Here is a 16,458-nt window from a genome sequence, read left to right as displayed (position 1 = left end):
ACTGTCCCATCGACTTAGAAGAGGGCAAACAGCCACCGTTCGGCCCGATCTATAGTCTCAGCGAGCCTGAAATGCAGGCACTCTGTGACTACCTTGAAGAGAACCTAGCTAAGGGGTTCATCAAGCACTCCAAGTCTCCCGCCGGTGCCCCAGTCCTCTTTGTCAAGAAAAAGGACGGTTCCCTCCGTCTGTGCGTCGACTATCGTGGACTCAACAATATCACCATCAAGAATCGCTATCCCTTGCCCTTGATTAACAGCATCATGGATCGTCTTCGAGGGGCACGCCGGCTCACCAAGATTGACCTCCGGGGAGCCTACAACCTTCTTCGGATCCGGCCAGGGGATGAATGGAAGACAGCGTTCCGATGTCGCTACGGCCTATTCGAGTATAATGTCATGCCGTTTGGGCTCACCAATGCCCCTGGAGTATTCCAACACCTCATGAACGACATATTCCGTGACATTCTCGACGTTTTTGTTGTGGTCTACCTTGACGACATTCTGATCTTCTCAAAAAACCCAGAAGACCACCCCAACCACGTCCGAGAGGTGCTCTCACGACTCCGCCAGCACGGGCTGTATGCGAAACCGGAAAAATGCGAATTCAACCGTGACTCTGTTGAGTTCCTGGGGTTTATCATCTCCCAGCAAGGCATTTCCATGGACCCAAAGAAGACGGCTGCCATTACCGAATGGGAACCCCCGACGAATGTCAAAGGCATCCAGCGCTTCCTTGGTTTTGCCAACTTCTACCGGCGATTCATCAAAGGGTACTCTGCGATCGTTGCACCCCTGACCACGCTCACTCGCAAAGACTTGCCATTCAAATGGACCCACGCTGCACACCTAGCTTTTGAAACCCTCAAGAAAGCCTTCACCTCCGCACCTATCCTGACTCACCCCGACCCTGACAAGCCCTTCATTGTCGAATCCGATGCCTCCGACTTTGCCCTTGGCGCCGTCCTCCTTCAACCCGATGACACAGATCAACTCCACCCCGTGGCCTTTCACTCCCGCAAATTTACTCCTGAGGAAATCAACTATGAGATCTACGACAAGGAACTCCTGGCTATCCAAGACTCATTTGCTCAATGGCGACACCACCTCATTGGTGCCCGCCACAAGGTCATCGTTTACTGTGACCACAAGAACCTCCAGTACTTCATGACTACCCGTACCCTCAACCGCCGCCAATCCCGCTGGTCAATCTTCTTTGCTGATTTCGACTTTGTCATCACATACCGCCCCTGGTACCCAGCAACACCAAGCTGACTGCCCTCTCTCGTCGCTCTGAATACGAGCTAAGGGAGGGGGAAGAAGCATTCCGCTCCCAGGAAACCACGATCCTCACCCCTGACCATCTCCGCCTGGCCGCCACTTATCTGACCCCACTGGACTCCTCACTCCTTGACCAAATCAAAGCTGCCCTGGCATCCGATGTGTTTGCGCAAACCATCCGGCGACAGCTTAGGGCCCCCATTGCCCAGCAATCTCAAGAAGACCAAGAACGGATAAAGCGATTCTCCGAGGAAAATGGGGTTCTGCTGTACGACAACCTTGTCTACGTCCCCACCAACAAGCTCCGTGCTGAGATCTGCCGGGACATGCATGACACGCGTTTGGCAGGACACTACGGCATGTCAAAGACCCTGGAGCTCATCTCACGCAACTACTGGTGGCCCAGCCAGTGGCGTTTTGTCAAGTCCTACATCAGGTCCTGCGACGTATGTGCTCAAGCCAAGACCAGCAGACACAAGCCCTACGGTCTCCTCCAACCCCTGCAGGTCCCTGACCGCCCCTGGGGGTCAATTTCCATGGACTTCATCACGGATCTACCCGCCAGTGATGGGGTTGATTCTGTGCTCGTTGTCATCTGCCGGTTCACCAAGATGGCGCACTTTGTACCGTGCAGGAAAACTGCCACCGCTGAGTCAACTGCAGATCTGATCTGGCACCATGTCATCCGGCTCCATGGACTCCCCGACGATATTGTATCTGACCGTGGCCCACAGTTCAACTCCCACTTCTGGAAACGTCTCTTCGCTCTCCTGGGAACCAAGGTCAACCTCTCATCGGCGTTCCATCCCCAGAGCGATGGACAAACCGAGCGGACCAATCAGATTCTTGAGCAATACCTTCGCTGCTTTTGCAACTATCAACAAGATAACTGGAAGGAACTCTTGTCTTCTGCTGAGTTCTCTTACAATAACACCATCCACTCCGCCACCCAGACAACCCCCTTCTATGCCAACTATGGGTTCCATCCTCGATTCAGTCTGGCTTCCGCCACCACAACCGAATCCCTTAATCCTGCAGCCGAAGCTCGTGCCAACCATCTCAAGGAAATCCATGAACAGCTTGCCACTGAGCTCAAGGAGGCCCAAGGACGCATGAAGCGCTTTGCCGATGCTAAGAGGGCACCTGGCCCAGACATGAAACCCGGGGACAGTGTCTGGCTCTTACAGCGGAATCTCAAGACTCTCCGACCTTCCCAGAAACTTGATCACCGTAAGATTGGCCCCTTCACAATCACGGAGAAGATCAACTCGGTCACATATCACCTCAAGCTTCCCCCATCCTACAAAATTCACAACGTCTTCCATGTCTCCCTTCTTGAACCACGTTTCACCATTCCGGAGCGAACTGAGCCAGAACCCACCCCACCAGAAGAAGTCGAAGGACAGGAGGAATGGATTGTGGAAGACATTCTTGACTCCCGTATTCGACGCACGCACCTTAAGTACCTCATCAAGTGGCAGGGTTGGCCAAGCTCGGAGAACACATGGGAGCCAGTGGAACACCTTGCCCGATGTCAAGAGCTTGTTGCCCAGTTCCACCAAAAGTACCCCGACAAACCCCGACCAAAGCCTGCCAACATCAAAACAACATCCGGACGCCGTGGCTAAAGGAGGGGGTGATGTTATGGACGACGCGTCCATACCATGCGCTTACCTCATGACAGCATCCCAACAGTCAGTCAATGTCAATTCCCTGTCAAAACCTGACATCTGCCAAACCTCGCAGCCGCACGCAGCCGCGCTACCCCACACCTGCCACTGCCTTCATTTCTCCACGCAGCCGCACGTAGCCACACCTCCCAACACTCGGCGCTTACAAACCCTTCTCCATACTTCCCCACGTACCCGCCCACAGCCTCAGCGTAGCCACCCCATCCCCAGTCTTCTGTTTCCATACTTCCCCACGTACCCGCCCACAGCCTCGGCGTAGCCACCCCATCCCCAGTCTTCTGTTTCTATGCTTCCCCCACCCTTGGCGCTTCTCTTGGCTTCCCTCTCATTCCGTACCCTTCTGCTTCCCCACGCTTCCCCAGCCTTCCCAGAAAAACATAAATAGCCGCCTCCCCTGAGCTCCCCACTTCCTGATCCCCCAGCAGATCAACACCAGTTCTTCCTAGTCTTGTTCTAGTTCTTGTTTCGGTCTGAATACCATTACCTGTCAACAACCTGCACCACAAGTCGCCTCTATTTCCATCGGCTCCGCCCATTCATAACATGGGGTAGCGGTTGGGCTGGAGAGCAAACATCAACCGGATGTTGTTCAACCACCCACGGAATTTGCTGCGGGTACCATCAAACTTCTCGGGCGAGCTGATTCTTGGCTCCAGAGCAGGGTTGGTGACTTGGAAACGGGTGTACGTATCGGCTTGAACCTGGGCGGCGATGCTCTGGGCAGCTTGTGCGTCGGCTTGGGCTTGCGCGAGGTTGGCCTGCAAGTTGGCGTTTTGGCTTTGCAAGGCGGCGATCGCTTGGCACATATCGTTCCATTGCTTGGCGGTGAAAGGTATGGATTCGGGTTGGGACATGGCGAAAAGGTTTGTCGGGTGCAGGGCTGGACGGGTTCTGAACTTCGCAGTGTTGGAGCAGATCAAACTGTTATGATCTCGACGACGGAGGCGGAAGCAAAGTAGAGAAGACAGGGCGAGAGTGATAGGCGACAAGAGATTGTATTGGCGAAACAAGAAACAAGGACTAGAACAGGAGATGAGAAGAACTGGTGTTGATCTGCTGGGGAGGAAGGGAATGGACGAAGAGAGGCCGGCTATTTATAGATAGGCAACCCAGCAGATCAGAGAACAACAACAACAAGAGGGGACTGGGGGGGCGCCAGCTATGCTCCTAGAGCGTGCGTGGCGAGCGTAGAGAGCATTGCTACAGCTGCTGGCTATGGGGAAGTAGTGGGGGGTGTGGAGAAGCCGAGGGGGGATTGGCGAAATGAGAGGAGAGAGGAGGAGTGGCGATATTGCGGGAGGATTGGCGAAATGAGGGGAGAGAGGGAGAGTGGCATTGACATTGACATTGACACTGACATTGACACTGACATTGACATTGACATTGGCGTTTGACATTTGGCGGTTGACATTGGCGGCTGTCAGTAGGTAAGCTTATGGTATGGGCGCGTCGTCCATAACAATTGTCAACCCACTCCTGCACAGTGGGACGAGCGAGTGCCCATGCATCCGGCATGTAGACAAGGATGGCAACGCGACGCTGCGGACGCATCTTGAATGGCAACCATTTGGCATTTGGAAAGCCACGCTCCCAAACCTGGTGGAGCACCTACATGGAGAACAGTTGAGCAAAGAGCGTGATAATGGAGGCGACAAGCTCACGTACCTCAAATGCATGCCGCATCAGGGCTTCCTGCGCATCCACTGCAATGTGCAGAGCGTCGGGCATTATGATGATGCGGTTTGCCAAGATATTGCCGGCATAATACGATTTCATGGCATTCTTCCAGACATAGAAGTCACCAACAAGGAACACGTTCCCATCATACCCTGTTGTCTCCACAAAATGAGCGATGCGCTCCAAGATCTGATTCATATCCGTTTCCTTCTTCATGTTGTTCTCGAGTGAGGCAACAGTGCGAAAGCCCTTCAGGGAACCCGCTTTGGTGGCAACGGACCAGTTGTACATCCTAGACCAACAACAGCTTTAGAATTGGAGAGCAAATATTGTGTTGTATACAACGTACCGCTTGCTAGCTGCCACATGCTGTCGGATCTCAAAGTATCGTGCTCTCGGCTTGAGACTCGCATCTCGTATCTGATAAATCAGCGAATCGGAAAGCGTTGAAGTTTTCAACGCAGAGCGCATCCAGTCGTGACAATGCTCAAGGATATGGTCAGTGAAACCCACAGCGATGGTCGAAGGAGGCGGCGGCACTGCACCGTGAATTTTGAGAGCAATGATTGCCGTTGTGTGCGCAGTTTGCTGTTTGCAGCAGCTGGCAGCGGGGTACAATGCAACCAGTTGTAGTCGTCAACCTTGAAGACGATTGTTCCCATTGTGGTCTTTACGTCCTGCGACAGCTGTGCAAACGACATCTCAATGGTTTTATTCAGACGCGCCTTTTCCTTTGACGGGTGATAGGTAAGGTTGAAGCGGGAGAACAGCTTCTTCAACAAATGCGAGACGTTGGCTTTGTTGAGGTGTTGCGACCAATAGTCCTTAACAAACAAGACCTGCACATGATAAATGCGTAAGTGTCAGCGGTGTGGATGGTGTGGATAATACTGGAAAAGACTGACGTACCTTTGGATCAATCAGCGCTGCCTTGTAGCAAATAAGGAAGATGATTGCCGCTTTGTCACGGATGTGCAAGCGCTCCACTGGCTTCTGCAGCTGTTTTGCCGTCGCAGCAAAAAGCCCATCACATTCTGCATCCATATACATGATCACGTCCTCTGCTGCCTCCGGTTCCAATGCTTGCCCTTTGTACGGCCGTTGCACAAAGAGCATCAGCTTCCGTCCATATTCCTCATCCCCCCCAACGGGAGGAGGCTGCCGCAAACAAGGCTGCCTCAACTCCTCGTCGGGGTTCTGGATAACCTCGAAAGAAGGGTTCTCCACGTCCATATCGTCCACCCGCACGTAAAGATCATCATCCACCCCCTCCGCTGCCCCAGATCCATCAGCTCTCTGTCTCTGCGCTCCTCCACTTGCCGTCGTCATCCAGCTCATCCTCCTCCAGTTTTCAACGCACGCTTTGCACGCATATGGCTCATATGCCCCAACCCCCATCATTGGATAATAACCATATTCCATCAGCGTCACGTAAGCATCCTTTGAGATTCGCTGAAACTTCGAGGAACTGTGTTTCCGACAGCCAATGCAACCGGGAATGTAGTGTTTTCCATGCTTCCAGCGTGCAGGATAGTTGATTCTGGCGAGCCCTTTGCCCCCGTTGGGCCCGGGTTTTTGTCTGTGGGTATTTAGAGGCAAAGGAAGAGTCAGTCTTGTTCTGTAACATACTCCCAGCTCACTGGTACATGGAGCAGGCTCGGGGAACGTGGCCATGCCGACGATGGGGTGTAGGAATGCCCGCGGGACAGCCATGACATACCTTTGCATGCTGATTGCCAAGTCCAGAGTAAGTCAAAAGCGAAAAGGAGAGTGGGGAGGCGAAGTCCAGCCACTTGGGAAGGCTGCTGTGGCCGGCGGAGGGGTTGTATGTGTCTGGTGTTGAATTCCGTGGCAATGATGTCTGCAATGGTGGTGTTGGGAGAAGCTGGGTTGAACGGCGACGGCGCAAGCTCTGCAAGTCCGACAGTCCGGGTGGCTGTGCTGGGTTGCCCTGAGAAGATCTGTGCAGTCGAGTGAGTGAGAGTATATCTTATAGTTAATTGAAAAAGGTGTCCGTTTTTGACGTGCGGGTCAGGTGAGTTGTGGTTGTTGGGTGCGGGTGCGGCTGCGGGTGCGGCGCGTGCAGCGGGGCTTCTTCAGCTGATGAATGAAACGCGTTGTGAGTGACTGGATTAAATTTGACACGCTGTTTGACACTGAAACTGTCAGTGGCTCTCTTCTCCGGTGACCTTTTTGGTTTGGAGATGGAGATTTGCTTTTTCTCTTCCCCCAGAAGAGATGGAGATCTGGGGATGAAAACTTGATTATAAAAGGGCCTTTTGGGCGTCCCCTGGGCCCCTCAGATGACCCAATCAATCACCAATCTCAGGTCTTTACCTATCAGATCACATCTTTTTGATCCAAGATCCCATCTTCCAACTACAATTTGCCATGCCTCACCTTATCTTACCAACCCCTGAGTGGAAAAGAGACCTCTACCGCCGGCTCCAGCAGGTCAGGGCTGCCCTTATGGAGTGGGTGGCTACTATTGATGGGTACATTGAGGTAAATTTCTCTTTTTTGACTGGTGCAAACTTTTTTTTGATCCTGATCATGTTTCACTCTTTTTCTCTTTTCTCACAGGCACTGGAGCCAGTGCAGACCAAACAGGAGTTTGACCAAGCAGTTCCCTTCATGAAGCTCCCCTGTGTGTAGTGTACCCCCCCCCCCCCCCCCCCTCTGTACTATAACTTTGAAAATGTATAAAAGGAGACTGTCTCTCCACCTTCCCCCCCTCCCTTTCTACATCCACCAACATCACCTTCCCACCCATCTTCCTCTCCATTGCCCACACCTCCAGGTATGTCTGTTTCTGTCTGTGTGCGTGTGTGTACGTGTGTGTGTGTGTGTTTGAATTGACATATGCGAATGATGGATATTTTTGCTAATATTTTCTGTTCTTCACATAGAGCCTCCACCATGCCCAAAAGATGCAAATCTCCCTCGCCCACCATTCCTACCACCAAAGGAGACTTCTATCGCCCTCCGCAGACAGCCCACCTTCGACCTCCCAATCGACTGTCACCTGTCGGAATGACTGTTGACAGTGCTGACATCACCGTTCCCGACACTGTCAAATCCGCCAACACACCCGTTCCGAAAGATCACCACACCAGCGCCAATCCTGCTATTACCACCAACCCGCCCCGCACCCCAGACCATCATCCTGCTGCCAACACCCTCACCAACACCATCATGCCTACGCCGTCGCTTACCCCTGACCAAGCCAATGCTGTTCGTCGACATAGTTCCACCCTGCCTACCTCGCCCATTACTCCTACCTCACCCATTACTCCTACCTCGCCTACCCGACCTATGCCTGTTCGCAAGCGTAAACTCTCTGCCACCACCGATCCTGCAGCCTCCTCTTCAGGAACTTCTGTCCCGCCTCGCCCTGTCAGCAAAGTTCCCACCAGCCCAACATCCACTGCCACCGCACCTGCCCGTCCTGCCAAGACCCGTCGTCGCAATGCACCCTCCAACAAGACTACTCAGCATATGCCCTCTGTCAGTACCATCACCACATCGACCACCACTGAATCCAGCCCGACAACTGCGGCGACCCCTGCGGCCTCATCGACTGAACATACAGCTGTCAACAGTGCCACCCAGACCTCCCGAGTCTTCCGAAATGTCGGACAAGCAACTCTTCGATCCCAAGTCTGAGTTTGGCCAATCCCTCCTGGAACTCTGCAAGGCGGCTGAGAACGACAATGACCTGTGGTACACGCTTCGCCAGATTGGAGCTGTTCTGCTCAAACAGACCCCCCTTGCCCTCAAACCTAAGCAGAAGACCGACTTAGCTGATATTACGAGAGGTCTCTGTCTTGACTACATCAAAGCAAACAATAATGGCCATGTACGTGTGAAGTTCTCCTAAAATAAATATGATTGTGTGAATTACAACTGTTCAATGCATTGACTGGATTCCATTTGATAGATGCCTGCCGCAACCTGGACGCTTGACCCCCTTCCCGAGAGACGTATCGACAGCACTCCAGATGAGGACCCCCTCCACTTCCGTCGCCTATTTGATGCAGGTCCCATTCTGAGGTGTGTACTCAGTGTGGCAAGCACGGACATTGTCATCACGGCCAAACATCCGTCTTGGGTAGACAGTGAGGTGGGGTGGGAGATGTTAGATGAAAATGGTGGGATGTGGTTTTTCGACAAGCACCTTGGTTGGGAATACGTCTTACCACTGGGGGCTATCACCTTCCGGGTTTACATGCCTGAAGAGTTAGACGGCTGGACATCTGCGACTGTCCATAAAACTGAGGTCGAAGTCCTCCCAGCTGTCTTGCGGAAGGTTTATGAGAACCGCATCACTGAGAGGCTGCTGGCGTCGCAAAAGTTGATGTTGGATGTGGACGCCTTCATGTCATACCAGTTAGACCTGATGTAGAGCATTAGATTGATCCATGTATTTCTTTCCAATTCTATTCAATACTTCATGTTCATCAGTACACCTTCTTCTGCCCGCACTCTTGTGTCCTCAAGTCCACACCTGCATTCAAACGTTCAAGACCGCATCACCCTCCTTTGGCAAGAACTTCTGATCCAGCATGGTGGTGATGTTGTTGCGGCAGCCCGTGCCAGTCTACAGGCATCGACCACACCCACACTATCACAGGAACGTCTCAAATACATCTGGCAATGCATGGATCGCCTCCTCACACATTTAAGCGATGTCTTCAAACACACCACACGTCGGCAAACTCAACTGCAGAGTCAAAGGCGACAAGAGCGACCAGCAAAACCCATGCCATTGCCACCAGCTCTGCGCCCGACCTTGATTACCGATTATTGGTCAGCTGGGAGCTGCGACACTGTCTGCATCGATTGTGGCGCACACATGTGGATCTTGGAGCGCTGTGCGACATCCTCAAAAGCACACCCCAAGTTCTCCCTTTGCTGTGAAAGAGGCACAGTCCTCTTACCACCACTCCCGACGACTCCCGCAACATTATGTGATCTCCTGACATCCAATTCACCACACGCAAAGAAGTTTCGGGAAGCCATACGCTCATACAACTCATCCTTGGCTTGGACCTCTCTTGGTGCGGACATTGACTTGAGCGTCACCGGCACCCAAGGAGTGTACTCCTTCCGCGTTCATGGTCAGATATGTCACCACATCGGAAGCCTTCTCCCATCCGAACAACAGATTGCAACAGGGAAGCGACCACGCTTTGCACAGATGTACATCTACGACACAGAACATGAAGCTGAAAACCGTGCCAGCCACTTTGATGGAAAGAAACCAGACATCAACATCATCGGTGAACTACAACACATGCTTTATGAGGTGAACCCATACGCACATGTCTACCGATCCGTCCGCAACATCCTTGCGGAAAATCCTGCCATCGATATCTCCATGAGGATAGTTCTGGAGCGCACAACAGACAGCCGAAGATACAATTGCCCAACTGCAGACGAGGTTGCCGCCATCATGGTTGGAGATGGTGCAGAGGCAGTGTCCAAAAGACAAGTCATTGTTCAGAAGCAGGGAGGAGGTCTACAAGAGATTTCCGAGCGCCACCCTGCCTACATGCCCCTGCAATATCCGTTGCTCTTTCCACACGGAGAAGACGGATGGCACCACTTGATTCCTCTCCGAAACTCAACCCCTGGCCCCCGCCAGGGTGAGAAAACACCAGGTCGCAAAGGCAAGGAACGACGGACCGTTTCCGCTACGGAGTTCTATTCCTACCGGTTGCAACGCCGAGTTGCAGATGGAATAGCTCTGCTCCGTGGTGGACGACTTCTGGAACAATTCATTGTGGATGCTTATGCGATTGTCGAGCAGGGACGCTTGAACTGGATTCGCAACAATCAGACTACCATAAGGGCTGATCTGTACCAAGGACTTGAGGATGCCTTTGAATCCGGGGAAACAAACATTGCCAACCTTGGCAAGCGTATTGTGCTGCCTTCTTCTTTCCAAGGCAGCCCACGCCAGATGATGCAGAGTTATCAAGATGCCATGGCCATAGTACGCTGGGGTGGGAAGCCAACGTTGCTGATAACGTTCACCTGCAACGCTCAATGGCCTGAAATTAAGGACGCCCTGTTGGAAGGACAGACAAATATCGACAGGCCAGACCTTACCGCACGGGTCTTCCGAATGAAGCAAGAGAAGTTGATGGAGGACCTCACAAAGAAGAACATCTTCGGTCTACACATTGCAGACATCCACACGATCGAGTTCCAGAAGCGTGGCTTACCTCATGCACACATCTTGATCACCCTTCACAAGGATGCTCAACCAGTGACACCTGCGGATGTGGACAGATTTGTGTCCGCAGAGATACCGGAACCTGACGCTTCTCCTGCCTACTATCACAGGGTTGCCTCCTTGATGATGCACGGCCCGTGTGGTCCCGCCAATCCACACGCACCCTGCATGGAGGAAGGAAAGTGTTCAAAGCGCTATCCAAGGGTTTTGAGGGAAGAAACATCAAACGACGTGAATGGATACCCTTTGTATCGGCGCAGGGACAATGGTCGCACTGTGAAGGTCCAAGGTGTTGAACTCAACAACTCTTGGGTGGTCCCACACAACAAGTATCTCCTGGAGAGGTACGACGCACACATCAATGTGGAGATATGTACCCAGATCACTGCTGTCAAATACCTGTTCACATACATATACAAGGGCCATGACAAGGCAACGGTGGTCCTCTCTCAATCATCCAACCCAAAGAAGAAGAAGAGGCGTGTTGATCCCGAGAACACCTCTGAGCCCTCAGCGCCAGAGCCCATTGATGAACTTGAACAGTTCATTGACTCACGATACGTCTCAGCTGCGGAAGCCTCATGGCATCTGTTCAAGTTTCCGATGCATGGACGACATCCTGCAGTGATGCGATTGCAAGTGCACTTACCGGGGCAGCACCATGTTGTCTTCACTGAGGACGACCAGTTAGACGACATCCTTGCCCGTGCAGCTACAGCGAAGACCACGCTGACCGAATGGTTTACCTACAATTCTACTCCTGCTGAAGGGGACAATGCACATCGCACCATAACGTACCCTAACTTTCCCCAGAATTACACCTGGGATGCGCAGGCCAAGAGATGGCACCCCCGCAAGCAGGGCATTGCCATTGGCAGGCTTTACTTTGCCCATCCAACGTCTGGGGAGCGATATTACCTGCGCTTGCTTCTCAACAACGTTCCGGGAGCTACTTCCTTTGAGAATCTCCGCAGTATGCACGGACAACTCTACTCCACGTTCAAAGATGCCTGTCGAGCGAGAGGCCTGCTGCAAGATGACCGGGAGTGGGCTGATGCCTTACGAGAAGCTGCCACATGGGCATCAGGGGCCCGTTTGCGTGAGCTCTTCGCAGCAATCTTACTCTTCAACGAAGTATCACAACCAGGAAAACTCTGGGCAGAGTTCTTGATGGACCTCAGCGACGACATTGAACACCGTATACGCCTCCTCCCTGGATATGCATTCAGGTCCATAACAGCACCAGAGATTGAGAATGAAGCTCTGGCTGACCTGGATCGCACACTGCGACGCAACGGCAAGAACCTTGGCGACTTCCCAACCCTCCCGAAACTCACAGGACAACCCATGCTGGGTAGGAGAATTGCAAGGGTGATACAAGAGGAAACATTGTACGACATTCTGCAACTGGCCGCCTTTGCTGAGACGGCCATCCCATGTCTCAACGAGGCACAAACTAGAATTTTCAACGATGTCACCTCCGCCGTAACGCAGAAAGCCCCAAACATATTCTTTGTCAATGGCAGTGGGGGCACTGGCAAGACATTCCTGTACCAGACAATCATCGCAAATCTTCGCAGCCAAAACAAGATCGTTCTTGCTGTTGCGTCGTCAGGAATTGCTGCGCTGCTTCTGGACGGGGGTAGAACTGCTCACTCCCGGTTTAAGATCCCAATCGACCTGACGGAAACATCTACCTGCTCTATCTCCCCACGATCTGATCATGCGGAATTGATAAGGGAGGCGGAGCTCATAGTCTGGGACGAGGCACCCATGATGCACAAGCACGCTTTGGAAGCTGTTTCACGAACCTTGCAAGACATCACCAAGTGCAGTGCATCTATGGGCGGGAAGGTTGTTCTGCTTGGGGGAGACTTTCGCCAGATTCCCCCTGTCATCTACAAGGGCGGGTGTGAAGAAACTGTAGGAGCAAGTGTGCAACGATCCAACTTCTGGCACACTGTCCAGGTCTTCACGTTGACGCAAAACATGCGCATCGCTTCAACAGCTCACGCCAACGAAACAGATTTTTCCAAAGCATTCCCACAGTGGATTCTGGATATAGGGGATGGCAAGATACCCGCACAGCCTGTGAAAGGTGATCATGAGGATGACTAGATTTTGCTCCCGGAGGAGGTGTTGTTATCAGAGACTGGCAGAACTCTGGACGGGCTTCTGCACTATGTCTATGGTGACCTGCCTTCAAAGGAATCTCCTACGTACTGGACAGACAGGGCGATTCTGTCCCCAAGGAATGAAGATGTGCACGCTGTTAACACATCCATGCTGCACAGAACGGAAGGAGACCTTCAAGAATACTTCAGTGCGGACACCGTCCCTTCAAGCGGCCCGGAGTGCCCGGAAAATCATGAAGCCTTATACCCTGTCGAGTTCCTCAATACGGTCACCCTCCCTGGATTACCTGCCCATTGTCTGCAGCTTAAGGTTGGCGCCCCGATCATCCTCCTCCGCAACCTCAACCAGGCTGCAGGACTTTGCAATGGCACCCGGCTGGAAGTCCGGCGCCTCGGCCAGAGGGTTATTGAAGCTGAGATCATCACTGGCACCCATGTTGGTCATGTGGTGTTCATCCCAAGGATTACATTGGCGCCTGCAACCAAAATACTCCCATTCACACTACAGCGACGCCAATTCCCTGTGCAGTTAGCATTCGCCATGACCATCAACAAATCCCAAGGCCAAACCCTGGCGAGGGTGGGAATCTATCTCCCAACTCCTGTTTTCACCCATGGGCAGCTGTACGTTGCTGTCTCCCGGACAACATCTGCTCAAGGATTGCGTGTGCTCCCAGTTACGCCCCGTACCTCTCCCCACTTGCAGAATTGCACCCGTAATGTAGTCTATCAGGAAGTTTTGTTGTGATTAGTTCTGACTATTACATTGTGAATATATTTAAATCCGCGGCGTAGCGGCGGGCACAAGCCCTAGTAGTAGGTACAATGAAATGCGCGTGAGCGCGATGTGTGTGAGTCACACTGCGTTACTAGAAGCGTTACTGGTCTTGCGTTACTGGCCTTCACAGTACACGCTTCCCATAGTACACCACATATGATCCCATATGAATGGACGCGTCAATGCGCGCAATTTAACAGAGAATTCGATTTTGATGATAACACTTAACAATTGATTAGGGGAATCGATTTTTCATTTTTTATGGCAACAGATTAGCCTCATGAATAGCTTCCACACACTCCCCCAATTAAAGGATGTCATATATAACACAGCCTGCAGACGCTCCCCCTCACGTTTTCCCTATGCTTTCCACAGCACTTTTACGCCATCTTCAACACATCACACACACATCACCCCGTCTCTCTTCTCTCCTTGCAACGCCACGCACTGTAAGTAAGCTGAGGATTATTGTGTTTTTGAACCAGAAGGGCTGGAAAGCGTCGAAAAACGGCGTTATTCTCAGCTTGTCGGAGTTTCGACAGCTTGACTGACGTGACTGACGTTTGTTCGAAAGTTTAGGTATACCAACACACCCTGCCCTCATCATAAGTGAGTATGGCTTCTTCTTCTTCGGCGACGGGACGGGGACCCAACGACAACGGGGAGGGGGATATGGGGATGGCCATGTACGACCTGTCAGAAATGCACTGGCAGATGGGGCAGGAGGAGACGGAGACGACGATCGCCGTCTTCCGTTACCTCTGGATCCTCTACGACCCAGTGATCGTTACCCGCATGGTCGATGGCCACCAGGTCGAGTTTTACTGGTGGTCACTCGACCAATCGAGGCACATCAGGACGCTGCAGAGGCGTGCCCGCTCGGCGGCGGCCTTCAGCCTCTGTCGAGTGCATTCAGAGGCGCGCATCTACCACGAGGGGAAGCAGGTCAACGGGGTGATGCTGAGGAAGGATTGGGTCGGGGGTTTGTATCTTCTCGAGAAGCTGAGGGTTAATGCGTTTTTCGACGTCCCCGGCGTGCGCGCGTCGAAAAATCGCATAAACCTCAGCTTGTCTTTGTTTTGTTGCTGCGTTGAAGGGCAATAACAATAACCGTGTTCTTCTTTCAGATTGCTTGAGGATCCACCCATTGGACGCAGAGAGGCTGAGGGATTGGATGTTGCCAGCATGGGACGACACCGCACTATGCCCCCTTGGCCATCTCTGCAAAGGCGCCTCCATCGCACACAGCATCCATCAGACATGGGATGCTCCCATCTTTCCGCCACCGCCAATCGGCCCAACCGCAACCGCCGCAGCCACCGCCCCCTCCCCAGGCGACTACTCCCAGCCATGGTTGTCCTTCCAGGACACGGTTGTTGAGGGAATGCGTAACCCTTCGTCCGAGGTTATCGATGAGGCTGAGGACATCTTCGAAAATACGGAGCAGATGAAGGAATGGCGGAAGCAAATGGCCGAATACTATAGCCGGAAGAGGACCAAGGATGCTGAAGCCGATGAATAATATGTTCCATATCATACCATTTTTGAATATATTCCGATCGTTGGCCTCTTCTTTCCTTTTCTCAATTAACATCAGAATATGGTCAACCCACGACCCCCTGCCCCGCCCGGTTCTGCCAGGAAACTGGCCTTGGATGCTCCACGCCGTCTTCCAAATCGCCCAGATCGACCTGCATTAATTCCCCAATCTAGAATTGATAATGTCACAGGAACTTGGAAGGTGGGTTTTGAACAAGCTGAGAGAACCTTGATTTTCGCCGTCCCCGGTCTGGAGAGGGTTCAAAATGGCACTAATCTTCAGCTTGGTACGTCAGGTTGGTTATCCACCAAAGTCCACGTTCCCGAAGGCGCTGACTCTGCGACGAAGAAGGGGCGGATATCGGTCGGGCGAGTCGGCAGAGGCCGAGATCAAACACTATGCCCATACATATGGGTCGGTGATCCTGAAGTTGCCCTTCAGGAAGTTGATAGAGGAGATCGACTATGAAGTGTCCCGGGCTCACAATCAGAGCATCGCGACAACCCCGGAGGCGACGCCGTTCTCTGAAAGGCATCGCTGGTACCAAGAGGCAGTCGATGCCCTGCAGGAGGCCGCTGAGACGTACATCAGCGCCCTCTTCTCAGACTCCATCATGCAACAACGGCATGCAAAGGGTCTGACTCTGAACAAGGACGACGTGAGTACTTGTTTGTCATTCAACGCATTCCAGTTACCCAAGCTGAAGATAAAGCCGTTTTTGACGTCTCCGGGGAGGGGGACGTTCAAAAAGCCGTTAATCTTCAGCTTGGCTTGTGTTCCACAATGATTGATTCTCTTTTTGACAAATAGTTTCGGATGGTCCGGTACTTCCGGAAGCTGCTGAGTACTTTGGAGCGGAGCAAATACCGTAAACGTCAACATCTGATCGAATTGAAGAGGACCCAGCAGGCGTGGACGAGGTTGTGGTCGTCGTCGTCGTGGCCAAAGCCAAAGCCAAAAGCCTCAGCGTCAACGTCGAAGCCGCTGAAGGCCATAGACCTTACGCTTGCTGAGGACAAAGCCGTGAAGGCAAAGAGGGAATGGGCGCATAAGAGGGCTGAGGAAAAGAGGGAGGCTGCCAAAGGGGGGAAGGGGAAGGGCAGGGAGATCGATACC

General features: G+C 52.6%; 6 protein-coding genes across 6 annotated transcripts; 5 read left to right on the top strand and 1 right to left on the bottom strand.

Moving 5' to 3' along the window:
• Window positions 1-4,579: 4,579 nt before the first annotated feature.
• On the bottom strand, window positions 4,580-5,986 carry EV422DRAFT_599702 (uncharacterized protein; the record flags this gene model as incomplete). The annotated part of the gene is made up of 4 exons (XM_053073668.1): window positions 4,580-4,940; window positions 4,998-5,187; window positions 5,265-5,487; window positions 5,558-5,986. 4 exons carry the CDS (start codon window positions 5,984-5,986, stop codon window positions 4,580-4,582), a joined length of 1,203 nt encoding a protein of 400 aa, XP_052929032.1.
• Window positions 5,987-7,039: 1,053 nt separating this feature from the next.
• On the top strand, window positions 7,040-9,068 carry EV422DRAFT_575519 (uncharacterized protein; the record flags this gene model as incomplete). Its single annotated transcript, XM_053073207.1, has 5 exons — window positions 7,040-7,153; window positions 7,232-7,299; window positions 7,558-8,155; window positions 8,241-8,507; window positions 8,589-9,068. The coding sequence occupies 5 exons, from the start codon at window positions 7,040-7,042 to the stop codon at window positions 9,051-9,053; spliced, it is 1,512 nt and encodes a 503-aa protein (XP_052929031.1). The 3' UTR covers window positions 9,054-9,068.
• A 396-nt stretch (window positions 9,069-9,464) lies between these two features.
• EV422DRAFT_552812 (uncharacterized protein) lies at window positions 9,465-10,271 on the top strand (the record flags this gene model as incomplete). Its single annotated transcript, XM_053071872.1, has 1 exon — window positions 9,465-10,271. A coding segment is annotated over exon 1 (768 nt), but the record flags the coding sequence as incomplete, so codon positions are not given.
• Window positions 10,272-12,803: 2,532 nt separating this feature from the next.
• EV422DRAFT_513315 (uncharacterized protein) lies at window positions 12,804-13,750 on the top strand. Its single transcript, XM_053069155.1, has one exon. The coding sequence runs from the start codon at window positions 12,994-12,996 to the stop codon at window positions 13,555-13,557; it is 564 nt and encodes a 187-aa protein (XP_052929029.1). The 5' UTR covers window positions 12,804-12,993; the 3' UTR covers window positions 13,558-13,750.
• Window positions 13,751-14,417: 667 nt separating this feature from the next.
• On the top strand, window positions 14,418-15,324 carry EV422DRAFT_563385 (uncharacterized protein; the record flags this gene model as incomplete). Its single annotated transcript, XM_053072060.1, has 2 exons — window positions 14,418-14,784; window positions 14,930-15,324. 2 exons carry the CDS (start codon window positions 14,418-14,420, stop codon window positions 15,322-15,324), a joined length of 762 nt encoding a protein of 253 aa, XP_052929028.1.
• Window positions 15,325-15,607: 283 nt separating this feature from the next.
• Window positions 15,608-16,355, top strand: EV422DRAFT_599679 (uncharacterized protein; the record flags this gene model as incomplete). The annotated part of the gene is made up of 3 exons (XM_053073667.1): window positions 15,608-16,000; window positions 16,153-16,186; window positions 16,252-16,355. The coding sequence occupies 3 exons, from the start codon at window positions 15,608-15,610 to the stop codon at window positions 16,353-16,355; spliced, it is 531 nt and encodes a 176-aa protein (XP_052929027.1).
• Between the last annotated feature and the right edge of the window lie 103 nt (window positions 16,356-16,458).

The sequence above is a fragment of the Fimicolochytrium jonesii genome (assembly GCF_025526975.1).
Source record: "Fimicolochytrium jonesii strain JEL569 chromosome Unknown EV422scaffold_2, whole genome shotgun sequence".
NCBI lineage: Eukaryota > Fungi > Chytridiomycota > Chytridiomycetes > Spizellomycetales > Powellomycetaceae > Fimicolochytrium > Fimicolochytrium jonesii.
This window is presented reverse-complemented; position numbering and strand designations above follow the sequence as displayed.

Bases quoted from the DNA above. Each gene is read 5' to 3' on its own strand.
- EV422DRAFT_513315 (XM_053069155.1), top strand. From the start codon at position 12,994: ATGAGGATGACTAGATTTTGCTCCCGGAGGAGGTGTTGTTATCAGAGA.